Below are 26,904 nucleotides of genomic sequence, written 5' to 3' on the forward strand. Positions count from 1 at the left end.
GTCTAGATTTAGACTAAGTGCAGTTGACCATGAGCTAAGGTAATACAGGGACCCTGGAAGCATTCCTATTGTAGCATTTCTCATAATTCAGTTTTCAATTAAAAAACTGAAATAGAACATATATTAGTACCAGCATAAGAAGAATCCTGGAAATATAATCTAAATTGCATTAAATATTACCCTGCCATCTTAAACACAGCACACAATTTTACCTTTTCTTCATGGCTTAGTTAAAAGGAAAATTCTTTAGCATTTGGTGCTGTTGTGTTAGGATATCCGTTTCCCTTGTGTGTGTGTGGTAATGGTGGCGTGTTCCTCAGCAAATCTCAGGCTGTCCCTGTTCCTCACCCACCTGCAGTTTTCCAGAAGCCAGATACAACCTGGAAGTTTTATTTTACTGTTTTACTTCTTGAGGTTTCACAGCCAAGTTCTTTGTCTTCAAGGCTGCACTATGCAGGTCTGCCAGCCATGGGGCATTGGTGGCCTTGCACTGTGACCTCTGAATTCCCGTCCCTGTGCCCTACATGCTCTGAATTCCCCACGTGGAGTGGCCTGAGATTGAACCTCAGTGAAAACTTTCTTTCCTCAGGACACTCAGATTCATCTGTTAGGTTAGTACAGACACTGGATTTTGCAGTCTGGAATAGGATGGCAGCAAAGACAGCTGATGAGGGTGAGGAACGGAGCGACCACTGCAGACCCTGTAGATTGCACTTTAATATAGATAACAGTGGTTTCTTTTAACTTGAAAAAAATGTTTAAGCATCGATGTAAAAGAGAAACAGAAGGAGAGCTCTTCCGTCCCCTCATTGATTCCCTCGCTCCCCCCAATGCCCACCAGAGCCCAAGCTGAACCCGGCCTCAGCCAGGAGCCTGCACTTCATCTCGAGCAGTGATCTGCTGCCTCCAGGGTGCATTAGTGGGTATGGGACTGGAGAGTAGGGCCCGGACTCAGACCCAGACACTGTGTTCAACTAAAAATATCAGTATCTGGAAGTAGTTAATAAAATATGTATCAGTAGGCGCTGCTGTTGTGGTACAGCACATCAGGCTGTTGCCCGCAGTGCTGGAGTCGCAGAGTGGAGAGCTGTTTCAAGTTTAGCTGCTCAGCTTCTGGTCCAGTTCCTTGCTGATATGTCTAGAAGGCAAGGGAAGAGGCCCAAGTACTTGGATCCCTGCCACCCATGTGGTTGACCTGGGCGGAGTTCCTGGCTCCTGCCTTTGGCTTGGCCCATCCCCAACTACTAGAGTCATTTGGGAAGTGAAGCAGGAGATGGGAGATCTTTCTCTTTCTGCCTCTCCTTCTCTCTCTGTCTCGCTTACTTTGAAATAAACATTAAAGATGTGTTTATATACACACAGAAAGACATACGTATTTGTAAACTTACTGTAGACTCTTCTGATAGAAAAGTGATTTAAAATGAAGGATGGTGTGCCTGTATTCAGGATCGAGTAAGAGTGTTTGTGTGGGGAGAGTGGCTTATGCAGCCGGCAGTCCCTGTGTGCTTGCATCTGCATGAAACACTGATCAAGTGATCAGAAAAGAGAAAAGTTGCCGTAAGTAAAATCATTATAAACAAACAGACAAAATCAGCCGGTTTTTGCTCAGAAATGTTCTACATCAGCTGACGTAGTCTAGGCTGAGGCGTGACCTTTGACATCCTTTTTCTTTATACTGAATCATTGCCGGATTTCAGAATTAATTTCAATTGAGCAGTTTTAAGGAGCAAGCAGAAAGCTTGCCACGTGCTTATCTCAGTGGTTGTGGAGATAGTGCTTCAGCTGAGAGGCACGGAGTGTGCTATCATGCAAAGAAAGCCGGCAATGTGCCAGATGTTCTATTATATGGTCTTCCCGTCAGTCAGCAGACATTTCTGAGGTCCCTTCTGGGTGCTGCAGCATCTTCTGCACTGCTTACGCTGTCACTTCATAACCGGCTGCCTTCCTCAAAGACAAGTTTCTCAAGGTTTTAATCATATTTATGTGGGAAGTGCCTGGTACTAAGCAGTCAAAAAATGTTTGTTTAATAACTGAATAATGAAGAGTAAGGGATGATGATGCAGCTTTCTGGAAGAGTGGAGTGTTATTTAAAGCTAAAATTAAATTACTTCCACACGAAAATTAAGCATGCACTTTTCCTGTGTTCCATGGCGACGGTGGTTTCTAGAGCCATCTTTAAATCGACTCTCAGGATTCCATTCCTGAGAAAAGGTGTCAGCGCGAGATTCTTTGCACCTCCAGGAGGCTGGTGCTGCCATGGGAGCATTGCTTGGTGTCAGCTGTGACCATCCAGGAGACACTGTAAAGAGCCCACAGTGTAAAACATTTTTTAAAGATTTATTTACTTATTTATTTTATTGGAAAGTCAGATTTGTGGAGAGAAGCAGATACAGAGAGAAAGATCATTTATCCGCTGGTTCACTCCCCAGTAGCGCAACGGCCAGAGCTGAGCCAAAGTGAAGCCACAAGTCTCTTCTGGGTCTCCCACGCGCATGCAGGGTCCCAAGGCTTTGGGCTGTCCTCAGCTGTTTTCCCAGGCCACAAGCAGGGAGCTGGATGGGAAGGGAAGTGGAGCAATTAGAACCTGTGCACATAGAGGATCTCGGCGCATGCAAGGCAAGGACTTTAGCCACTAGCCTATCGCACTGGGCCCCTAGAACATACTTGATGTGATTTGGTTTCATTGCTTATAAGCAAGGAAAAGCAGTGACTTCCATGTAGCTGCCCTTCAAAATGGCATTCTAAAAACGTTAGCAGTGGGACAAAACCTGAATTACCTTGTGGAACTAGGGTGTGGACACAAATGCATTTTATTCTTTGCCAAGTGGGGTTCTAGAAGAATGATGCTTGAGTATTTTGGTAGAATAACAACTGGTAGCAATTAGTACCAGGAAACATATTCATTCTGAGATATAATGAGTTCCACAAATTCAGCACAGCTCTGTAGTACCAGAATGGCGAGCACCCCAGGAGGTCCTACAAGTGGATTATGAACTCGGTTTCAGATCGCTGCAGTACTGTGCTGGAATCCTCAGCAAGGCCGGCTGGTGGACTGTAGGATATGGCCTCCAAAATGACCACTAACCAACCTGCCTTGACTGCCAGCCTCAGGCAACCAGATCACTTCTCTTGAAGAGGCTTGTGCTATTCATTTTAAAACTTAGAACAGTTATGTACAAGTCAGATTACTAATCTAAAAACTGCTTCAGATGATTAACACCTGGGAAAAGTGGGTCAGAGTCATCCACATCTCAATGATGACATGCAGTTGCTGCTGGCATTCTGGCATGTTTGTTCTTGGATGTTTTCCTGTGTCTGGCCTCTCAGGTTTGTGTGTAAGTTACAGGGTGTGTGGCTCCCGAATTCACTTCCCAAATTCTGAAAGGCCATTGTTGTATCCAGCCTGATAACCTGTTAAATATCATGTAGACATGTTATGTGCCGTGGAAAGAGCTCTGAGCAAAGTAGTCTTTGCTGGAGATTTACCTATGTCCGTGTTGGTGCTGTACCTCATCTATTCTGCATTAACTTTGACAACAGCAGTAACATGTATTGAGCCTTAGCAGGCAGTGTGTATGGTTTAGTTCTTAACACTACCTTGCAGGCCCGTGGTGTTGCTTTGGCCAGTCAGCAGATGCCAGAAAAGTGAGGCCACACCATCAGGAAGAGACCTTCCTGCCAGGGCCTCTCCCGCCTCTTGGGATAGGCCCCTGAGGTTTTGCTTTTAATTTTTAGGTCACGGGTTTGAGTCTGTACTTACAGGGGAAATTTTTTTTTTTTTGGCCTGTTTATTTCAGTGGTTAATTTGGTTTCTGAACCACATCCACTTGATTTTCTCTACTCAAAGAATCAGCTAGTGAGCACCATTCCCAGTGCAGGACCTTATCACTTAAAGGAGCGTAAAATGCTTTAAAACACGTTTTGTTGTTACACTTCTCCCCAGCAGTATGGCTACACTCCTGACAAGGATGTTGGACACCTTGCTACATTTTCTGCGTTTTCACTAATACTGCATATCTGACAGCTTCAGTCATTTATCATAAGAGTTTTCGAATGTAGGTACTGTATACAGAGAACATCTCATTTACCTATGTCTATTTATTTTGCAGGTCACGGAACAAAAAACCAAAGGTAAATTTTTCTCCACCTTTACGACTCCCTAGATTCTTTTGTGTTTAGATTTGATCCTGTTGCTGCCCCAGTCCTGAGCCCACTGCACTGGAGTGTTGTGGAGTAGTGAAGCTGGGCTCTTTGCAGTTGCTGAAGAGCTGTAGTGACCCAAGTACTTGGATTAGTGTTTTCTAGTTGGCCGTGACTTTTTGTAGAAGACAGGAGAAAAGCACTTCCTTTTCTTTTTTTTTTTAAAGATTTATTTTTGTTATTTTTTTTTATTGGAAAGGCGGATATACAGAGAGGAGAGACAGAGAGGAAGATCTTCTGTCCGATGATTCACTCCCCAAGTGAGCCACAACGGCCGATACTATGCCGATCCGAAGCCAGGAGCTTCTTCTGGGTCTCCCACATGGGTGCAGGGTCCCAAAGCTTTGGGCTGTCCTCTGCTGCTTTCCCGGGCCACAGGCAGCTGGAAGGGAAGCGGGGCTGCCGGGATTAGAACCGGCGCCCATATGGGATCCCAGGCGTGCAAGGCGAGGACCTTAACCACTTGCGCCACTGCGCCGGGCCCAGCACTTCCTTTTTAAAGTGTATTGGACCATGATTTTGAACTTACCCTTCTTGGGCCTCGTCTTAAAAACAGTAACAGAGCCAGGACACCAACCTCAGAGTTATGGATGGGACCTGCAGACAGCTTTAAGCCAGCTGGGACCCTGCGTGTTTTGAAAGTAAAAGTGATGTGACATTTAGAATGTGTGTTTGGAGCCCAGCTAGCTTTTTTTTTTTAAAGATTTGTTTTTATTGGAAAGTCAGATATACAGAGAGGAGGAGAGACAGAAAGATCTTCCATCTGCTGACTCACTCCCCAGTTGGCTGCAACAACTGAAGCTGAGTTGATCGAAGCCAGGAGCTTCTTCAGGTCTCCTACATAGGTGCAGGGTCCCAAGGCTTTGGGCCGTCCTCGACTGCTTTCCCAGGTCACAAGCAGGGGGCGGGATGGGAAGTGGGGCTGCTGGAGCTTGAACTGGTGCCCCATATGGGATCCCAATGCGTGCGGGGCGAGGACTTTAGTCATGGGCTACTGTACCATGCATACCCCCCCTTTTTTTTTTAAGATTCTACATTTTGAACCAGTTGATTCTGTTACAAAACAGGGATAATGTTGAAAAGAGAAACTAGTGCCTCCAAGGTCATTGTCAACATGGTAGTAGATATCTTTTTTAATTCTTTGCCTCCTGATACATTTTGGTGACATGGTTATGTGTGGTGGTAATGCTTTTAGTCAGTTTATCTTAGTTTCTTAAGTGCTCCTGTGCTTACCTAGCTAAATATGTGCTTCTTAGTCAAGTATGCATTAGAGTTGTCAGAATCCAGAAAGCCAGGCCTCCCTCCTGCCATGGCCTTGGCTGATGAAAAATTATACAGGTGACCCTTGTATGTGGGAATCCTGGAAGAGGATCAGTACAGTGGCTGGGAGGCTCAATATTTTATTAGGTTCCATTAATTTCATTAGCTAGTGAGAAGAATGTTGTCTCCCCTTTACACATTCAGCTGGTTCCCAACTTAGCGATGGCCTTTATTTTGAAAGCGCCTTTGTAAATTACTTGTCTGAAGTACAAATTACTCTTTACCATGGCATTAGCCATAGTGCTGCAGCTTCCATGCCTTCTGGACCTGCCACCAGGAAGGAGCCAACACATGAGGATTCATATTACCGGGATGCTGATGGTTTATGGGCCAGCAGATAAGAAGCTGGCCTTTGCCTGGACATCTCTGCCTCTGAGGCTGCAGCAGCGTGGTGGGAGGGACCCTAGGCCCTGCCTCAAGCTAAGTGCTGCTGAGGCCAAGCCCTGGTATGCCGCAGTCAGTCTGCCCTGTCTGAGATGTGATGTCTGTCACGAAGCCGAGAACCCATTAGACCTTTGTTCTGTTCTCTCGCTCAGTTATTTTAAACCTGGTTTGTTCCTAGATGCATTGCTCTTTTTTCTGGCAAAGTCTTAATGTAAGACTTGACTTTTACTCACTACTGAATTTTGCTTCTCATAATTCTTTCCCAACGTCGGTGCTGAATTGTGTTCTGGCTGCTCTATTTCACATCCAGTTCCCTGCTTATGGATTGGGAAGGTAATGAGGATGGCCCCAATCCTTGGGACCCTGCACCCACAGGGAGATCTGGAAGAGCCCCCGGCTTCAGATCAGCTCGGCACTGGTTGTTCTGACCATTTGGCTCATTTGTCTTTCTGGGGTCATAGAAAGCATCACTGAACAGAACACGCACAGACTTTACCAAGGGGTCAGTAAGTCCAGGACACCAGAGCCTTTCAACTATTTTTTTAAAAATTGTATTTTATTGGAAAGGCAGATTTACAGAGAGAAAGATCTTCCAACTGCTGATTTACCCCCTAGATGATTGCAATGGCTATGTCTAGGGCACACTGGAACCAAGAGCCTAGAATTTCACCCAGGTCTTCCATGTGGCCAAGGCACATCTTCATTTGCTTTTCCCAGACCATCAGCAGGCAGCTGGATTGGAAACGGAGCAGCCAGGACACAAACTGACAATTATATGGCATGCCAGAATCTCAAATCTGCGTTAATTTGTAAGGCTGCAACACTGGCCTCAGCCTTTCCTTTGGAGCCTGTTCCTACAGGAATATTGCAGCGAGAGAGTTGTTATGGTTGGGATACTTTGAGTGTACTCCAGTTTACTGATACTAGATATTTTCCCAATCAAGTAACTTAAAACAACGTTGTTTGTAACATTCCTCACACCCTGTAAAAACAACTGTATGTTGTAACATTGGTGGAGAACCGCTTGTTTGCAGGGGAACTGGCTGCCTCTAAGAATGAGTGATTATGTAGCTCAGATAAGTGGACAAAATAATAACTGCACGTGGGAGGGAAGGGGGACTTGAACCTGGTCCGAAGCAGTGGTGGTACGCAGGCAGGAATGAGTGGGAAACCTGCATTAGTTCAGCATATTGCTAATTGAATAATGGTGTGGTAGCAGAAATTGAGAAAAATTCTGACTCAAACAGCTGGTTGAATAACAGTTTCCATTCATTGGGATGGAAGAGCATGGGATTTCTGGGCTAGAGAACAAGGTAAAAACAAAGGGTGAAAGAGAGCTGAGTTGGAGGTAATGATTTAGGAACTTAAGCCCAGCATGAGAACAGTACTCCAGTAACTATTGGTGAAGCTGCAGCTCCACTTTGACATTGATGTGTGCTTAAAAGACACGCCACATAGCCCAATTCAGCTGTGGAACATGCAAAATTGCAGTTTTCATCTGTGACAAAGGGAATAGTCAAAGAAGCAGAGGTGGCTAACTGTGACTAAGGACCAGATCACTACTCACCCATCAACTAAGAATGGCTTTGTTTTGTTTTGGTTTTTTTTTATTTGCTTATTTGAGAGGCTGAGCATTCCCACCTGGTGGTTCACTCCTCACATATCTGCAGTGGGATGGGCTGGTCCAAAATCCAGCAGTGGAAACTCAGTCCTGGTCTTCCATAGGGAGGACAAGAGCCCAGTTGCTGGAGCCAGAGACAGGAAGTGAACCCAAGAGCTCCAGCTAAGGATGCAGCATCTTAACCAGTATCTGGACCACTGGCTGAATCCCCATCCATGCATCTTTTAATTACTGGAAAAGATGGGAAGCAGAATGTTCAGTTGCATGTGGAAGTGGCGTGCAATTGCTGTTTCCTTGTCTGAAGCACAGCCATGGGTATTTGTTCATACAGTGTGTATGGCTGCTTTTGCCCTACAGATACTGAATGGTGACAAAGACCTTACAGCTAGTTAAACCTACAGCATTTACCAGCTGGCTCTTTGCAGAAAAGGTTTGCTTATCTCAGACTGTGAGTGTGAGACACCACATTGGGAGAGACAAGAAGAGCCGAAGAGGTCACTGGTGGAACTGGTGTCAGCAGGAGTGCCTAGCAGTGTCCAAGGCCACAGGAGAGGCCCAATGAGTGCGCCTAGACTGGCAGCTCTGATGAGAGGAGAAGCCTGCGGTGAGGTGCTCAGGGCACAATCTATGGAGCTACTTGAGGAGTCACTGGGAGTGAGGAAGTGAGACCATGCTTAAGTTACTGTAAGTAGTGGGATACACATCAGCCACTATGTCATCAGTGTGAAATTAAAGGTTTTCCATCTGGCCTTGCTTGATTTTAGCTGCTGCTTTACAAGTGTTTCTAAGAGCAGTTCAGATGCTAGCGAGGACGCCCATGTCTCATGTCAGAGTGCCTGGGTGGTGCAGTGCTGCTGTCCAGGTCCTGGCAGGCAGCAGTGATGGCTCAAGTGCTTGGGCTCCTGCCTCCCAGCGGGGAGACCTGGATTGAGCTCCTGGCTCTGGCTTTGGCCTGCTTGGCCCCATTCATTGTGTCATTTAGGAAGCAGTCAGTGGATGCAAGAGCTTGTGCTGGTAGGCTCCCCATCCGCCTCTCCACACACACACTGCTCTCAAATAAATAAATGAAAATGAAACATTGAATTTCTAATTTTTTACATGTCTAGCATCATTGCAGTAGTCACAGGAAATAGTTTGTAGTAGTCCAGTGCAGTTGTTGGGGTTGCTGTGCAAGTACACACAAAAAACTGGAAAGCCTGCCTGTCTCAGAAGTTAGAGTATTTTTATCTGAAAATGTAGCATCTTATTGACGATCTCCAGAAATGCCCCCACAGTGGGAGAATGCTGTAAGGTGAAGGAAGCAGGGAAGGAGAGATAATTTGGTCATTAAAAGTACATTATAGAGAATGTAATTCATTTCAAAAGCAAATGAATGGAAATTAGAAATAGGATACCAGTGTTTTTGAGGTGGTTTTTTTCCCCCTATGATAACTGAGACCATGGTTACGCCACACTCTCTTTTTTTAAAGATTCATTTATTATTTGAAAGTCACGGCCACAACTGGATCAGGCCAGAGCCAGCAGCCGAGAGCTTCTTTTGGGTCTCCCACGTGGGTGGTCATGGTCCAAGGACTTGGGCCACCTTCGCTGCTTTCCCGAGACAGCCAGCAGGGAGCTGGATCAAGTGGAGCAGCACCTGCTTTGTATGCTACAGGGCCTGCTCCAAACCACCAACTTTTGCTCTGGAAAACCAGAGCTAAGCAGCTCATGTTTAGTAATATCTACACCATAACCTCCAATGTTCACATTCAGGAAAGAGAGAGGTTAAGAACTAACGCTTTCAGTGTGAACAGTCATCTCTCTCTCTCTCTTGTTATCTCCCGTTCTGGAGCCTGAAGAGGCCGCATCCTGATTCTGAGATTTCATGATTAACCTTTGGAATCAGGTTGTATTTGGCCTCCAGCCTAATGGGTGTCTCTCTAGTTGGTGTCTAGGATTCCGGTTGGACTTTCAGTGCTTCCAGTTCTTGGCTTCACAGAAAGACATCATGAAAAAATAGAATAAGGATTCATTCAGGTTCAGAAGCACCATCTGCTTAAAACTGACCTGGTCCCACAGACCTCTTCTGACTATTCCCTGGGATTTTGAATGGCGTGTCTGCAGAGTGAGTTCCATATTAGAAGGAAGGAAGCAGTGGAGATGTGTTCCCATCTTTTTATGGCTTCATAATCTGCAACCCTGATGGGATGATGAGAGTGCCCTGAGGAGCTTTGGCAAGGAACATTGCATCATGGCTGGTGACCACCTGCTACCCTTGGTTGCAGAAGTGCCAGGAATGCTGTACAGTCAGCCTCCAGCCTTAAAGACTCTTTGGGCTTTAGAAAAACAAGGAAAGGCCTCGAGAGAAGGAGATAGGAGATACTGTGTGCTGTTAGCTCTTCTGGGATCACACAAAAGCTAATCATTCATTTACCAGTTATTTTTCCGTTGGCCGTTATAAGTCACACAGCGGACACTACGTGACTTTCCATCAGTAGCTGATGTTAGTGCTTGTCACGTGATGGACCCTGTGCACACTGGCTGAGGTGGGACCTGGGGCTTCCTGGGAGTCACTTAGCACCTGTCACTTAGTCCCAGAACGCACAGTACTCGCTGATGTTCAGTGAACCCTGGTTCCTCATGTCACATCCCTCAGACAGGCGGCGTGTAGGTACAGCCCCCCCTTTGAACCCAAAGCTGCCCTGGCCCTGGACAGAAGGGGTGGACTTGGGAGTCAGCAGGCTCATGGATTGTATCTGTAAAGTTTCTTCACCTTGCAGATTTTCTCAGAAACACTGGTCAGGTCTCAAGACTAAAAAATAAATTAAATAGACAAGGTGTCTAGATTTGTTTTAAATAAAGAGCTGACAGCCTCGCTCTCCTTTCTTAAAAAGATATTTTTTATTATTATTTGAAAGATCTTACAGAGAGAGAAGGAGAGATAGGAAGAGAGATCTTCCATTCACTGGTTCATTCCCCAAGTGGCCACGAAGGCCAAAGCAGAGTTGTTTCAGAGCTGGGAAGTAGCAGTTTTTTCCAGGTCTCCCACATGAGTACAGGGTTGCAAGGACTTGGACCATCCTCTGCTGCTTTCCCAAGCTATAAGCAGGGAACTGGATGGGAAGTGGAGCAGCCAGGACAGGAGCCAGTGTCCATGTGAGTATACCAATGCTACAAGGCAGAGAATAAGCGTGCTGCACCACTATACCGATTCTGATAAACCTTTTTTTTTTTTCTTTTAAGCTTTATTATATTTTATTGGAAAGTCAGATATGTAGATAGGAGAAGAGACAGAGAGGAAGATCTTCTGTCCATTGATTTACTCCCCAAGCAGCCACAACAGCCAGAGCTGTGCCGATCCAAAGCCAGGAGCCCAGAGTTTCTTCCGGGTCTCCCAAGTGCGAGCAAGGTTCCAAGGCTTTGGGCTGTCCTTGACTGCTTTTCCAGGCCACAAGCAGGAAGCTGGATGGAAAATGGAGCTGCCGGAATTGGAACCGGAGCCCGTATGGGATCCCAGCATGTGCAAGGCAAGGATTTTAGCTGCTAGGCTACTGCACCTGGGCCAAACACTTTTTCTTTAGAAATAAATGAATAAATGATTAAATAAAGGCAAAAAAGATGTACAAATTTTCTGATAGACAGTGGGCCAATGAAGTCTGTGAGTTTCAGGTAGCTTTAAAATCCGAAACCAGGTAGAGCTCTGTGATTCTATAGGCCTGCACTCTTGTTAGGGTGGCCTTGTCTGAACCCTAGGAATAAAGAGGTTGGAGAGTGGATCCCTGCCCCCTGAGAGACGGTGGGAGGAGGCGGGGAGGGCCTTTGGCAGGGAACTAGAGTGTGAAAGTTTGTGGTGGGCTGAGATGGACGGCAGGTCCGAGGGCTGCAGGAAAGAGTTCACTGAGTTAGCTTCTGTGAGAATGTAGTTGAGGGAAGGGGCCATTGACCTAGAGGCCCGGCCTGGTCAGGAAGGGCTTTGCTGGAGAGGTTTGTGCCCCCAGGCAGCCCTCCTGACCCTGCCACTTGCTGTTGGTGGGTGCTGTTGGAGCTGCTTCCCTCCGCTCAAGAGTGGGATGCAGTCCTCGTCTTGCTGGCTCTGAGCCTCGGTCACCTCCACCCCAGCCTTCAGTCAGCTGCAGGTGCTGCAGGAATTGAGCCAGCGATATCCCTGGACATGGAGGCTCCTTAGAATGGATCTCATGTAACTTTTCTTAACGATGATCTTGAGAAAACTGGGTCTCATTTCCCAACCTCTTTCTTTCAGTGCCCGAAGTGACGAAACCAAGTCTAAGCCAACCAACGGCCGCCAGCCCGATTGGCAGCTCCCCATCGCCACCAGTCAGTGGTGGCAACAATGCCAAAAGGGTGGCAGTGCCGAACGGACAACCGCCAAGCGCCGCCCGCTACATGCCTCGGGAGGTGCCGCCGCGATTCCGTTGCCAGCAGGACCACAAAGTGTTACTGAAGCGTGGGCAGCCCCCTCCGCCGTCCTGCATGCTCCTGGGGGGCGGGGCAGGGCCTCCTCCCTGCACAGCACCTGGAGCAAACCCAAACAACGCACAAGTGACAGGGACGCTGCTGCAGAGCGAGAGTGGGACTGCGTCAGGTGAGGCGCTGGTTGTGGCCGGTTCTGGGCATTTGGAGGAAGCAGGGGCTTCTTTGCCTCCGCACATGGGCAGTTGACTGAGGGTGCCTGTTAGAGTCAAGGAGGGCGGCTTTCAGAGTGCGCCTTGGAGTCCTGTGCCCTGGACACAGGCTGGCGCAGCTGCTGCTGGCCTGTACTCCGTGGATGCCCCTTCCTCTTCTGGACGAGGCATTCACAGTCCGAGCTCCCGCTGTTCCATTCGCAACACGAGCGTGTCTTCAGGGACTTGCGTGGAGTAACATTCCAGCTCAGCACTCAGGTTTGCCGAGCACCGAGTGAGGACAGAGTGACTTGTTGGGTCACAGTGCCGGCCTAAGCAAACCACGCCCCCTTCTGCAGTTTTTATTGTTTTTTTTAAATGTTCTTCTTTCAAAAGCCCTGGATCTTGAGCTCCGTTAAGCACTGTTGTGTAGCTCTGAGCCATCTTTTGCCACAGTGCTCTGTGAGTAGTTTTGAGGGCTTGGGTAAGTGTCAACCCACATCCAAGAACTTCAAATATCTCTTTCCTTTTTACGGTTATTAACAGATAACAGCTTATCTCTTAAGATGTCTTTGAAAACTATATTAAAATTGAGAGCTTGAGCAGTCAAGCATTGGCAAGGACAATTTATTGATGGCCTGAATTTGAACAAAGAATACACTGAGTTTGAACAAAGAATTGCCTAGACAACTCTGTCAGTTTTTGATTGCGTGCAGTGAGGATGAAGGGGAACCTTACGATGACAGAGGCATCGTGCCTCTGAGGTTGGCCAGAGCAGATTGAGGAGGGCCTGGCAAATAGCCCTGGAAAGTGCTGACCCCTTGTGTGAGGAGCAGTCTTGTTGGGCACTTCCGCAGTCTGGTGTAGCCAGGCCTTGATGAAGACATAGGATAGAGCCACTCAGTTGCTTATTGACATTGCTAAAAGCAAAGGAGACCTCTATATCCCAAGAGTACGGAAATCTGAGCTTCCTTGTCTTCATCCCACTCTGTGTGATGCTTTTTCAGCTTCACACTGATGTCAAGCTGCTTGAGTAAGAAGCTACAATAAGTTTAAGATGTTCTTTCTTCCCACCACATATAGTAAATAGCAGAGTAGCTGCTGAGTTAGGTTAATTTATCTGATTAAGTTCCTAGGCTTTAGGAGCCCTGTCAGATTCATGCCCATGTATCTCCTGCATCTCACTCAGTGAGCACACAGCAGGTGTTTCCTGGACACGTCACACTGACTACTCTGCGCACCTTAAACACTAGCAAAATAGAGTCTGCCAGAAAGGCAGCTCAAGTGGGAAAGGAAAGGTGTGGATACAGTGCATTAAGCACAGTCATTCAGGACAGAGAGAGATTATTTTCAGATGCTGAGCTCAAAAACAGCCTCTTAGGGAAAAATAACTCAAGAGAGATAGGTCAGTGTCACTGTGTGAATTCAGGAGGAGAAAGTAGATGCCAGCACAGAATGGTGTTGGGTGAAAAGACCCAAGCTGTGGAATGACAAGTGACATGGACCGTGAGCTTCATGTAAAGTCAGGGATGACGAGACTAGAAAGGTTGGTTGGCCCATGTCACGGGTCGTCTTGACAAAGCTCCAGGCCAAGGTGTGAATTCTGTTCTAAGAAACTAATGAAGGCTCTCCATACGGCAGTGGTAGGAAGGCGTACCCTAGAAGCATTATTCCAGCCACAAGTACTCAGACTGTAGATGAGGAGTAAATCTAGGTAGACACAAGAAGGCCCTCTTCCCCCAAGCAATGGCAAGGAGACTGCTCTGAGAGCTGTCCGAGTCTATCTTAACAGATAGGAGACTGGACAGATGCGAGAGAGGACATGACCTAGACAGTTGTGATACTGACACAGTCTGTCAAGACAGGCAGCCGAGTACAGGGAAAGGGGACTAGCTCCCCTTGGCACAGTGTGAACTCCAGGGATTGATGAGAAATGCTCGTGAAGCTGTGACTGATGAGGTGCTCTCTTTCCCAGAGTCAACCCTTGGAGGTGCTGCTGCTTCAAATTATGCAAATCCCACTTGGGGCCCTGGAGCCTCCTCCAACAACGGCGCCTCCCCCAACCCAATTCACGCCTGGGACAAGGTGATTGTAGACGGGTCTAACATGGAAGAGTGGCCTTGTATTGCCAGCAAAGACACTGAATCTTCTTCCGAAAATACCACCGATAACAACAGTGCCTCTAACCCTGGCTCTGAGAAGAGCACTCTGCCAGGAAGCACCACTAATAACAAAGGCAAAGGGAGCCAGTGCCAGTCTGCAAGTTCCGGGAACGAATGTAACCTTGGGGTCTGGAAGTCTGACCCCAAGGCTAAATCTGCTCAACCGTCCACCTCTACTGCGGAGAGCAATGGTGGGCTAGGGAATTGGAGGAATGCAAGTGGTCAGGATAGAATTGGACCTGGCTCTGGTTTCAGCAACTTTAACCCAAATAGCAACCCATCTGCCTGGCCAGCACTGGTCCAAGAAGGAACTTCTAGGAAAGGGGCATTGGAAACGGACACAAGTAATTCCAGTGCACAGGTTAGCACAGTGGGTCAGGCATCCAGGGAACAGCAGTCAAAGATGGAAAATGCGGGTGTGAACTTTGTTGTCTCTGGCAGAGAACAGGCTCAAATTCATAACACTGATGGACCAAAAAATGGAAACACTAACTCCTTGAACTTAAGTTCACCAAACCCCATGGAGAGTAAGGGAATGTCCTTTGGAATGGGCTTGGGGAACACCTCCAGGAGCACTGATGCCCCTTCACAAAGCACTGGAGAGCGAAAGGCTGGGAGTGTTGGATCCTGGGGTGCAGCTAGGGGGCCTTCTGGAACTGACACAGTCTCTGGACAAAGCAATTCTGGAAACAATGGGAACAATGGAAAAGATAGAGAGGACTCCTGGAAAGGAGCTCCTGTTCAGAAATCATCTGGGTCAAAAAATGACTCCTGGGACAACAGTAACAGGTCTACGGGTGGGTCCTGGAACTTTGGCCCTCAGGACTCTAATGACAACAAGTGGGGTGAAGGGAACAAAATGGCATCCGGGGTCTCTCAGGGAGAATGGAAACAGCCGACTGGGTCTGAGGAATTGAAAATTGGAGAATGGAGTGGTCCAAACCAACCAAATTCTAGCACTGGAGCATGGGACAATCAAAAGGGCCACCCCCTCCCTGAAAACCAAGGCAATGCCCAGGCTCCCTGTTGGGGAAGATCTTCCAGCTCCACGGGAAGTGAAGTTGGAGGTCAGAGCACTGGAAGCAACCACAGAGCAGGAAGTAGTGACAGTCATAACTCTGGCCGTCGGTCGTACCGGCCCACACATCCTGATTGTCAGGCTGTCTTGCAGACTCTTTTGAGCCGAACTGATTTGGACCCCAGGGTGCTCTCAAACACTGGCTGGGGCCAGACTCAAATTAAGCAGGACACAGTGTGGGATATTGAAGAGGTGCCAAGGCCCGAGGGGAAATCTGACAAAGGAACTGAGGGGTGGGAGAGCGCTGCCACACAGACCAAGAACTCAGGGGGCTGGGGAGACGCACCCAGCCAAAGCAATCAAATGAAGTCTGGATGGGGGGAGCTCTCAGGCCCCGCAGAGTGGAAAGACCCCAAGAACACAGGAGGCTGGAATGACTACAAGAACAACAATTCTTCCAGCTGGGGAGGAGGCCGGCCAGATGAGAAGACACCTTCCTCCTGGAATGACAACTCCAGCAAGGATCAAGGGTGGGGAGGAGGGCGCCAGCCTAATCAAGGATGGGCCTCGGGAAAGAATGGCTGGGGAGAGGAAGCTGATCAAGCAAAAAACAGCAATTGGGAAAGTTCCGCAAGTAAGCCTGTGTCCGGGTGGGGCGAAGGAGGGCAGAATGAAATCGGAACATGGGGTAATGGTGGGAATGCAAGCCTTGCTTCCAAAGGTGGCTGGGAGGATTGCAAAAGGTCACCGGCTTGGAATGAGACCGGCAGGCAGCCCAGTTCCTGGAATAAACAGCACCAACAGCAGCAGCAGCCACAGCAGCAGCCACCGCCACCACAGCCAGAGGCCTCGAGCTCCTGGGGAGGCCCACCCGCACCACCCCCAGGCAACATCCGACCCTCCAGCTCGAGCTGGGGCAGTGGGCCGCAGCCCACGACCCCGAAGGATGAGGAGCCCAGCGGCTGGGAGGAGCCCTCCCCACAGTCCATCAGTCGGAAGATGGACATTGATGATGGCACCTCCGCCTGGGGTGACCCCAACAGTTACAACTACAAGAATGTGAATCTGTGGGATAAGAATTCCCAGGGAGGCCCTGCACCTCGCGAGCCAAACCTGCCCACCCCAATGACCAATAAATCAGCATCAGGTAAGCAGTGGCGTGTTCTCAGCAGGTTTTGATGAAGGAAAGAAACCTAGACCCAGGAGTCTTTATAAAGGTGCAGTTACTCAGTGTTGCTGACAGAACCTGTGTCAAACACTCGTGTTATTGCCTGGCCAAAGAAAAAGGTGGCAATCTCATGTTAATCCCCCAGGTTGTATTATCCTGCATCTTGCTAAACAAACTGTGCTTTGGGTTTTAGAATCATGAGCTAGAGCAGCGCCTAGTCTGTGTGGCAGATTGGGATTTCCACCTGAATTCGCTCCATGGGCGCCTTTGCTGTGCTTCTCTGTGCCCGGCAAAGGCAGCTGCCATCAGCGTTGCAGTGCTGTGACTAGGCTGGGCTTCCAAGGTTTTCATCTGCTTTCAGGTTGGTGCAGGAGCAGGGCACGTCATTAGCTTTGTTGTGTAATCGTCTGCTCAGACTCGGACTGTTTCAACAGGCAGGATCCTAACCCATGAGTTAAGCACGGCAATAGGAAAGCCCTTCTTATTTTGGGATGAATTATCCTTGACTTGAGTGTCCACAGTAAGAGCAACAAATCAAGAGATACCCCATAGGAGTCATTTGTAATTAAAGTTATTTGAAACATTAATGATCAGTTTTCCAGTCCTTAAATTAAGTCTAGTGTTCAATGAATTTGCTTAAGGCCACGTAGAAAATGATTGTCTTTAAACAGGGTGTAGTTGTTTTTTTCTAGTGTTGAAAAGAGTGAGGAAGGAAGTGAAGACTGTCCATTAACTCTGTGCAGAACAAAACCCACTGACATTCAAGCAAAGTTACGTTCATGTAGTTAAAACCTCCCAGCTGTTCAAAAAAGCAAAGAATCCGATTCCCCATAGAAAATCTCAGAAGTTTGTGTTGCTCTCAGAAATCTTGTTCATGCCTACAGCAGAACCCGTGTCTGTCCTGTAAGTCTCGGAGAAGGGGCACTTTCTGATCGCTCTCCTTCAGGCGGGTTCATTCTGATTGCAAGTTTTCCACATTGGCTTCTGCAGCTCTGCCTTTTAATTCTCTTCTTGGGGGGTCAGCCATTGGTATAACCACTGCTATTTTGCTTTGTTTTAGTTTTTTGATAGATGCTTAGGTAGCCACCTAGCTTGTCCTAACAGTGACACAGTGAATCTTGCTGTACTGTCGTTCCATACATTTTAACAAGTCTGTCCATGCTGAAATTCTCCTCACAGAGCTACTGAGTCAAACTTTTCGTGCATTTGACTTTTTGAAAGTCACGTGTCCTCTCTGGGGGTGGAAGGCATTTGCACTGTAGCCAGCAGAGCAGGGATGAGCTGGTGGTCACGCTGCCCGTCACCCCTAGCGTCTTGCGGTGTTTCCTCAAACATCCCTAGAGATGCTTTTCCTTTCCTTACAGTCTGGAGCAAAAGCACAGCCCCTGCTCCAGATAACGGCACGTCAGCCTGGGGTGAGCCGAGCGAGAGCAGTCCTGGGTGGGGCGAGGTGGATGACACAGGAGCGGCAGCCACGGGCTGGGGACATGCACCCACCAGCGCTCCCAATGCCACGAAACCCAGTGAGTGCACGCACTGTCGCTTTTTGAAAGGGTGAGGGGGGTCTTCAATTTGGGAGCAAGACGTTTTGGTGAGGACTATTTGATGTTTAATTTGATTCAATGAGATTATGGGCCTCTAACATTAAATAGTTAATAGCAATGGTGCTTGCTTGGGCTGGCATATACTGCAGTGTTTATAATGAACTCGAAGTCAGAAGTACATGTTGTTGATTTTGTTTTAAATTAGGCCTGGTACCTAGCCAGAACTATGACTTAGATGCGGTTGATTTTTAGCCCAGTAATTTAAACATGCTCCCATGTCTGCTTTACGTTTTGACCCTTCTGTGTCTGAAGTCAGTTTTGAACGTGCGCTGTGACCCTTGCCTCCCTCCGCTGCCTTCCTCGCCACAGGCCTGCCTTGTGCCTGGGGCCTCTTCTCTGACCATTCACTTCACTCTTGCGGGTTGTTGACCTTCACAGAGATTTCCTCATTTCAGTTTTTAAAATGGAGAGCATGGCACTCATTCATAATCAGTGAGACTCTGAGCTGCCCTTCATTTGGCTGGCTCTGTGTAGTGTGGTTGTTTTCAAGTCTTTGAAGATTGGTGCTAGGGAATGTCTCATGCTGAGTCCCTAAACTGAAAAATACAATTCCAAGTGCCTGTTTCCCCTTGGCTTTAACTGTCCTTAAAATGTCCTAACATCTCTTTTCTGCCACATGACATATTTAAGGCATTATCTTTTCGTTATATAATGCTTAAAATTTGAGCAAGAGAAAATGTTTGGATAAGTGTATATTTGTGTTTAAGGTTTCTTTGGTTGCTTTTTTTTTTTTTAAAGATTTATTTATTTTTATTGGAAAGGTGTGTACGCAAAGAGGAGGAGAGACAGAGAGGAAGATCTTCTGTCCAATGGTTCACTCCCCAAGTGACCGCAACGGCTGGAGCTGAGGCAATCCGAAGCCAGGAGCCAGGAGCTTCTTCCAGGTCTCCCATGCGGGTGCTGGGTCCCAAAGCTTTGGGCCGTCCTCGACTGCTTTCCCAGGCCACAAGCAGGGAGCTGGATGGGAAGCGGGGCCACCAGGATTAGAACCGGTGACCATATGGGATCCCGGTGCGTGCAAGGCGAGGACTTTAGCCGTTAGGCTATCGTGCTGGGCCCTCTTTGTTTATTTTGAAAGAACTACCCAGAGAGGGAAAGATGAGAGAGTCAGAGATCTTCCATTCACTGATTTGCTTCTCAAGCAGATGCAACAGCCAGAACTGGACAAGCATAAAAACAGGAACTACGAGTCTCAGCCAAGTCTCCCACTTAGGAGGCAGGTGCCCAGACACTTGGGCCATCTTCCACTGCTTTTCCTAGACCATTGTGAAGAAGCTGGATTGAAAGTGGAACAGCTCTGAGTCCAGCGCAGTAGCCTACCAGCTAAAATCCTCGCCTTGCACGCACCGGGATCCCCATCCCAGCGGCCCCGCTTCCCATCCAGCTCCCTGCCTGTGGCCTTGGAAAGCAGTCAATGATTGTCTTAGGACCCTGCACCCATGTGGGAGACCTGAAAGAAGCTCAGGGTTCCTGGCTTCGGATTTGGCTCAGCTCCGGCCACTGTGGCCGCTTGGGGAGTGAATCATCAGATGGAAGATTTTCCTCTCTGTCTCTCCTCCTCTGTATGTCTACTTTCCAATACAAATAAACAAATCTTTTAAAAAGAGGAAGAAAAGAAGAGAAAGTGGAGCAGCTCAGGCATGGACTGGTGTTGGCCTCACAGGTTGCAACTTCTCAGCACTAACCCCTGAATTCTTTCCTTTCCTTTCCTTTCCTTTCCTTTCCTTTCCTTTCCTTTCCTTTCCTTTCCTTTCCTTTCCTTTCCTTTCCTTTCCTTTCCTTTCCTTTCCTTTCCTTTCCTTTCCTTTCCTTCCTTTCCTTTCCTTTCCTTTCCTTTCCTTTCCTTTCCTTTCCTTTCCTTTCCTTTCCTTTCCTTTCCTTTCCTTTCCTTTCCTTTCCTTTCCTTTTCCTTTCCTTTCCTTTCCTTTCCTTTCCTTTCCTTTCCTTTCCTTTCCTTTCCTTTCCTTTCCTTTCCTTTCCTTTCCTTTCCTTTCCTTTCCTTTCCTTTCCTTTCCTTTCCTTTCCTTTCCTTTCCTTTCCTTTCCTTTCCTTTCTTTCCTTTCCTTTCCTTTCTTTCCTTTCCTTCCTTTCCTTTCCTTTCCTTTCCTTTCCTTTCCTTTCCTTTCCTTTCCTTTCCTTTCCTTTCCTTTCCTTTCCTTTCCTTTCCTTTCCTTTCCTTTCCTTTCCTTTCCTTTCCTTTCCTTTCCTTTCCTTTCCTTTCCTTTCCTTTCCTTTTCCTTTCCTTTCCTTTCCTTTCCTTTCCTTTCCTTTCCTTTCCTTTCCTTTCCTTTCCTTTCCTTTCCTTTCCTTTCCTTTCCTTTCCTTTCCTTTCCTTTCCTTTCCTTTCCTTTCCTTTCCTTTCCTTTTCAATATTTAGACCCCTTAACAGAGCCACATAAAGGAAAATGAATGATAACAACTTATTCTAGAAACTCACACTCAGACCTGTGTAACTGAACTGTATTTCAAAAACATCAATTCTTCCGCTTTGTCTATATAGCTCCATTGTCTGCTCCTTGATTCTTGTTTGGGTATACAGTGCTTTGTTTTGTTTTATTTTGGATTTTTTTTTTTTTTTTTTTTTTGTCTAAAAGGCAGAGTCGCAGAGAGAGGGAGAAAGAGAGAAAAACAGAACGAGAGATCTTCCATCTGCTGCTCACCTGCGGTTCACTCTCAAATGGCCACAACAGCCTGAGATTGGCTGAGCTGGAGTCAGGAGCCAGGAGCTTCATCTGGGTCTCCCATATAGCTGCAGGGGCCCAAGCACTGAGCTGCTTTCCCAGGCCATTAGCAAGGAGCTGTATTGGAAGTAGAATAGTCTAGACTCAAACTGCTAATCATATAGAATGCCGGTGTTGCAGAATGGTCGTATAACCCGCTTGCCAAAAGTTGGCCCCCAAGTAATCTTACAGTTACTTCAGGCCTAAACTCATCCATTTAGAAAGCTTTAAATTCTTAAAAAATAATAATAATAACACTCTTCTGTATCAGCAACTCATTTCGCTGTCTTTGGATTATTTATTTTTCTGCAGTGAAATTGAAGTTTATAGGTCAATAAAGGAGTTAACTTTCAGCAGTTTATACAGAGTTCACCTTTTCAGTGATTTTTTTTTAAGAGAAAAACACAGTGCTGCCTGCCTGGAAGCCACTACTGTGGCATAGCAGGAAAGCCACCACCTGCACTTCCAGTGTTCAAGTCGCAGGTGCTCCACTTTAAATCCAGCTCCCTGCTAATGTGCCTGGAAAAGCAGTGGAGGATGGCTGAAGCACTTGGGGCTCCATGCCTGCATGGGAGACCTGGAAGAAACTCCTGGCTCCTGACTTCTACCTGGCTTAGCTCTGGCCATTGTGGCCATTTGGGGAGTGAACCAGCAAGTAAAAATCTTTTTCTCTCTGTTGTTGCCTCTCATTCTATAACTCTGTTTCAAATAAATTTAAAAATTTTTAATTGATTTTTGTTATACAGTAATCTTCCAACAGATTAATGTGTGATTTCTATGTGCTCAACAAATTAACTCAGACTTGACTGAAAATAATGAATTTGTTTGAAGGAAAGCACAAAGCAGCTCATTATGAAAGTGTTAGTTCCATTATGATTTTCATTGTGAAGTTAGTTGGGTCATCATGAGAGATCATCTAGTGACTTATGAATGGGTCAGTGCATTTATTTTTTATGTATATTTACTTATTTTTACTGGAAAGGCAGATTTACAGAAGGAAGAAGCAGAAAGTCTTCCATCCACTGGTTCACTCCCCAATAGGTCATGAATGCTCTGGACCATCCTGTACTGCTTTCCCAGGCCACAAGCAGGAAGCTAGAGGAAGTGGAGCAGCTGGGATTAGAACCGGTGCCCGTGGATCCCTGTGTGTGCAAGACAGTGATTTAGCCAGAAGGCCATCACGCCAGACCCAATATTGGGCTTTTAATTCTTGTTGGTTAACAAGTATATGCTTTAAAGTGTAGGATTAAATAATGTAAATTATCCTATAAATATAAAATGTGACTATATGGGTTTATAGTCCTGTTAGCAAGAGGAAACAGTCCTGTGACAGAGAGCATAGCAACCTTGCCCTCCATTCTGGGATGAACCCCGTGCGGCCCTGGCCTCGCTGGGCTGGAGGGCCGTGTTAGACAGCTGCCAGGCCTGGCGCAGGAGCCTAGCGGCTAAAGTCCACACCTTGGCAAGCGCCAGGCTTCCACATGGGCACTGGATCTAATCCTGGTAGCCCCACTTCCCATCCAGCTCCCTGCTTGTGACCTAAGAAAGCAGAGGAGGACAGCCCAAAGCTTTGGGACCCTGCACCCGTGTGGGAGACCCGGAAGAGGCTCCGGTCTTCTGGCTTCAAATCTGCGCAGCTCCAGCTGTTGCAGCCACTTGCAGAGTAAATCATCAGATGGAGCATCTTCCTCTCTGTCTCTCCTCTCTCTATTTTCCAATAAAAAAAATTTTTTTTAATTAAAAAAAAAAAAAGAAGAAGTGGCAGCCGCCCTGTGCCTGATATTCTTGGAGTTTCCTTCCTGGCTGTCACCGGCCTGGCCCGAGCAGCAGCCTGGAGATTCCTGGACTCCAGACTCTTAATATGAAGCTGTCAAAATTGAATGCCTTCCTTAAACTTCCTGTTACTAGGTAAAGTGAAGGTGTGGACAGGCGGTAGGCAAAGAACATTAATTCATTATCCTTAATCATTTTATGCAGCTTTAATATTATGTGGTTTTTTTTTTTAAAGATTTATTTTTATTACAAAGTCAGATATACAGAGAGGAGGAGGAGAGACAGAGAGGAAGATCTTCTGTCTGATGATTCACTCCCCAAGTGAGGGCAACGGCCGATGCTATGCCAATCTGAAGCTGGAAACCAGGAACTTCTTCCGGGTCTCCCACGTGGGTGCAGGGTCCCAAAGCTTTGGGCCGTCCTGGACTGCTTTCCCAGGCCACAAGCAGGGAGCTGGATGGGAACTGGAGCTGCTAGGATTAGAACCGGCGCCCATATGGGATCCTGGTACGTTCAAGGCAAGGAATTTAGCTGGTAGGCCACGCCTCCGGGCCCATAAGTATTTTTTAGAGATGATTCTGTTAGGTAAAATCATTGCATCTTTTGTTTTTAAGATTTATTTATTCTTGTTAGAAAGATTTGTAGATCAATCAGGAGAGAGAGATCTTCCATCCACTGGGTCACTCCCCAAGTGGCCACAATGGCTGGTGCTGGGCCCATCCAAAGCCAGGAGCCAGAAGCTTCTTCAGGTCTTCTCATGAATTCAGGGACCCAAGGACTTGGCCAGCCTCAGCTGCTTTCCCAAGCTGAGTGAGAAGTGGTACAACCGAGACTTGAACCACCCCCCTTTATGGGATGCTGGTGCCACCGGGGGAGGCTTAGTGTGCTATGCCACTGTGCCAGCCCTGAATTCCTCTTCTTTAACCAGTGTTGATATTCAAATTATCTTACAAGTTTTCCTTTTTTTTTTCTTCCCTTTTTCATATTGCTTTATTTTGTAAGTGACTCACCTCAAATCAAATTTGTTTGTTTTCAATCATGCGGCTTATTTACAGGGACCATTGTGTAGAAGAGTAAGAAGTAACTTAGGAGAGTGAAATTAGGACCACAGTAAACTATGCTTGTTAAGGGGAGCAGATTTCTCATCATTTGCATGTAAAGTTTCTCATAAGCATAATCAGTTTTGCACTTCCGGTTAACTTGATGCAAGGGGAGCAATGTTGGAGCAGAATGTGGGGGTTCTGGCTGTCACTAAAGTTCCCTGCTCTCCTAGTCTCTGCCTGGGGAAGGCCAGCCAGCCTTACTGAGATGCACACATGCTCCGTCGCCAAGGAGTGGGCATCCTGGTTATTGTTGTATTTATTTACGTTTGTTAGCTGCTGCAAAGCTTTGATGCATTTCTCTCCCAAAGATTCCAAATCTATGCAAGACGGCTGGGGGGAGAGTGATGGGCCAGTGGCAGGAACTCGCCATCCCAGCTGGGAAGAGGAGGAGGATGGAGGAGTCTGGAACACCGCCGGCTCTCAGGGAAGCGCTTCCTCCCACAACTCAGCCAGCTGGGGACAAGCAGGAAAGAAGCAAATGAAGGTAACACGCCAGGGGGACAGTCCTGGAAGGAGGGGGAAGCACCTGGCTGGGGTCATTAAGGAGGAAAGTATTTCCTTACAGACCAATCATTGCTTGCCTTTCATCTCACATCTCCCTTTCCCATGACCTAGAAACCTTGCACTCCCTGACTGAAGCTGTAGGTAAAATGAGATCTTTTTTTTAATAGATACGTGGGATGTTTTTTAATTTCTTCATTCTGGTAATTTGTTGAAGTCTCAGGGCACAGCCGCCCTGAGAGTCACCCCTACGGGTGTGTAGACAGAAAGCCGAAGGAAGGCGATGCTGGGGATGACCGGTATGACTTCATTTTCTTTGGGAAATTGCAGAGCACAGAGGCGTCTCCCGCTGCCCTGCCGCTGCAGCTGGAGGAGTGGGCTCCCTCCGCGGCCTCTGGGTGCGAGTGCCGTCTGCCCTGCCTTGCCGCAGTTCACTCCCCCTGGACTTGAATAACTGGATGAGGACTTTGGCTTTAATCTAGAACAGTAGTTTCTCTTTTTAATATTTATTTATTTTCATTAGAAAGTCAGATATACAGAGAGGAAGAGAAACAGAGAGCAAGATCTTTTGTCTGCTGATTTCACTTCCCAAATGGCCGCAACGGCAGGAGCTGAGCCAATCCAAAGCCAGGAGCCAGGAGCTTCCTCCAGGTCTCCCATGAAGATGCAAGGTCCCAAAGGTTTGATCCATCCTTGACAGCTTTCCCAGGCCACAAGCAAGGAGCTGGATGGGAAGCAGGGTCGCCGGGATATGAACTGGCACCCATGTGGGATCCCGGTGCATTCAAGGCAAGGACTTTAACCACCAGGCTACCACTCTGGGCCCCCATAGTTTCTTTTTTAAAACCAGAACCACTGACTTGGCAGAGACACTCTCTCTGGTTTTGTTTTTTTGTTTTGTTTTGTTTTGTTTTTCCCAATCCACAAATAAAATGGTAGAAATAAGATGCAGGCATGCATGGAGTTGGTCTCAGCCTGCTCTGCCAGGAAGCCCTTCGCAGCTGAGACTTCTGCATTTCAGATTCCACATGCTGTCTTTGATGGTCTCCGGAGCCTGGGGGTGGTACCACCGTCCCTTTGACCCAAAGGATATTAAATTAGCTGAAGGCCCTGGCTTTCTGTGCTAGCATAGGAGAAATACAGTTTGTTTTCCATTAAAGACGTTTTCTTTCAGAAGCCATTTATGGTTTTCCCTCTTTGAACAGCTTTTGTTTCGTTGCTTTATTCACAAAAGGAATTATTCAGTAAATTTTTCAGCTTTCTTGGTACCCTGAGTCATCTGGTCTGCTTTTTTGACTTTCTTTGGCTTATTTACAAATTAAGAATGGGACGAAATTAACTGAATGAGAGGCACTTGTAAATCACCCACTGAGGTGGCACCCACTATTTAATTAATTGAGAACTAAGGGTTGTAGCTCCAGCCCAGTCGTTCTGACCTTTCAAACAAAGGACCTTAACAAAATTGTGATAAAATGCACTCACCGTTGAATTGGTCGCCTTAACTATTTCAATGTGTAGAGTGCAATGGCGTGCAGTTTATTCACGTTGGCAGGCTACCATCACCACCCTCTCTCTGAGGAGCTCTTTGCATCATCCAAAGCTTATAACTTTGTGCCTGTTAGTAATGACTCCGTATCCCCTTCCCTTCATTGAGGATTTTTTTTTCAAAGATTTATTTATTTTTATTACACAGTCAGATATACAAAGAGGAGGAAAGACAGAGAGGAAGATCCTCCGTCTGATGATTCACTCCCCAAGTGAGCGCAACGGCCGGGATTAGAACTGGCGCGCATATGGGATCCTGGGGCATACAAGGCGAGGACTTTAGCCACTAGGCCACGCTGCCGGGCCCCATTGAGGATTTTTTTTTTAACCTTAGAACCTGTCACTAAACTTAAATACCTCCTCAGTTTCAAGAATAGCAATATTGACTTGATAGCATCACAGTATTTTTGCCCGAAGAATCTGCAAGGTGCACAAATACATTTATTGTTGGAACGACAAATTTATAGAGAAATCAGGAGAGAGAGATCTTCCATCCACTGGGTCACTCCCCAAGTGGCCACAATGGCTGGTGCTGGGCCCATCCAAAGCCAGGAGCCAGAAGCTTCTTCAGGTCTTCTCATGAATTCAGGGACCCAAGGACTTGGCCAGCCTCAGCTGCTTTCCCAAGCTGAGTGAGAAGTGGTACAACCGAGACTTGAACCACCCCCCTTTATGGGATGCTGGTGCCACCGGGGGAGGCTTAGTGTGCTATGCCACTGTGCCAGCCCTGAATTCCTCTTCTTTAACCAGTGTTGATATTCAAAATATCTTACAACTGTAGTTAGAAAAAGTTAAGATTCGAAGGATAAACTCCCAGTTGTACACTTTCAGTCTGCCATTTTGCAGCATGAATAGGAGGTTGAGATAAATTCTTTGCCTCTGAGGTTCCATGTTTTGTTTCTGTAGTGCCCACTCAAAGGAGGAAACAACGATTCCTGGATGAATCCTCTTGCCAAACAGTTTTCAAACATGGGATTGCTGGTAAGTTTCATGGAGTTGCTGTTTTTTCTTATGCTCCTAAGTCTTGGCTTTAGTATACAGTTGAGGACCTTTGCCATGTACAGTAGGGTTACAGATTTAAAACTGATAAGGCCACGTTCTTCACGTTTTGGGATGAGCAGTACTGTCTCTGTGCTCTGGTCCGGAAAGCAGGTCAGCCTCCCTGAAGTGTGTGGTCTTTGCGT

The 26,904-nt window shown here is 47.0% G+C and overlaps 1 protein-coding gene across 4 annotated transcripts in view; it reads left to right on the forward strand.

Moving 5' to 3' along the window:
- The window catches only part of TNRC6B (trinucleotide repeat containing adaptor 6B), a 232,204-nt gene that overhangs the window by 171,521 nt on the left and 33,779 nt on the right, over nt 1-26,904 (forward strand). For 3 of the 4 annotated variants that reach the window (XM_040986413.1, XM_040986431.1, XM_040986422.1), the window contains 6 exons: nt 4,110-4,131; nt 11,766-12,107; nt 14,102-16,453; nt 17,839-17,997; nt 23,983-24,158; nt 26,627-26,701. In XM_040986413.1, the coding sequence (XP_040842347.1) occupies nt 4,110-4,131; nt 11,766-12,107; nt 14,102-16,453; nt 17,839-17,997; nt 23,983-24,158; nt 26,627-26,701 (3,126 nt within the window). The remainder of the gene's footprint in view (nt 1-4,109; nt 4,132-11,765; nt 12,108-14,101; nt 16,454-17,838; nt 17,998-23,982; nt 24,159-26,626; nt 26,702-26,904) is intronic. The other variant, XM_040986439.1, reaches the window with a different exon arrangement.

Source organism: Ochotona curzoniae, unplaced genomic scaffold, assembly GCF_017591425.1.
Source record: "Ochotona curzoniae isolate NIBS_2020 unplaced genomic scaffold, NIBS_Ocur_1.0 contig_1014, whole genome shotgun sequence".
Classification (NCBI taxonomy): domain Eukaryota; kingdom Metazoa; phylum Chordata; class Mammalia; order Lagomorpha; family Ochotonidae; genus Ochotona; species Ochotona curzoniae.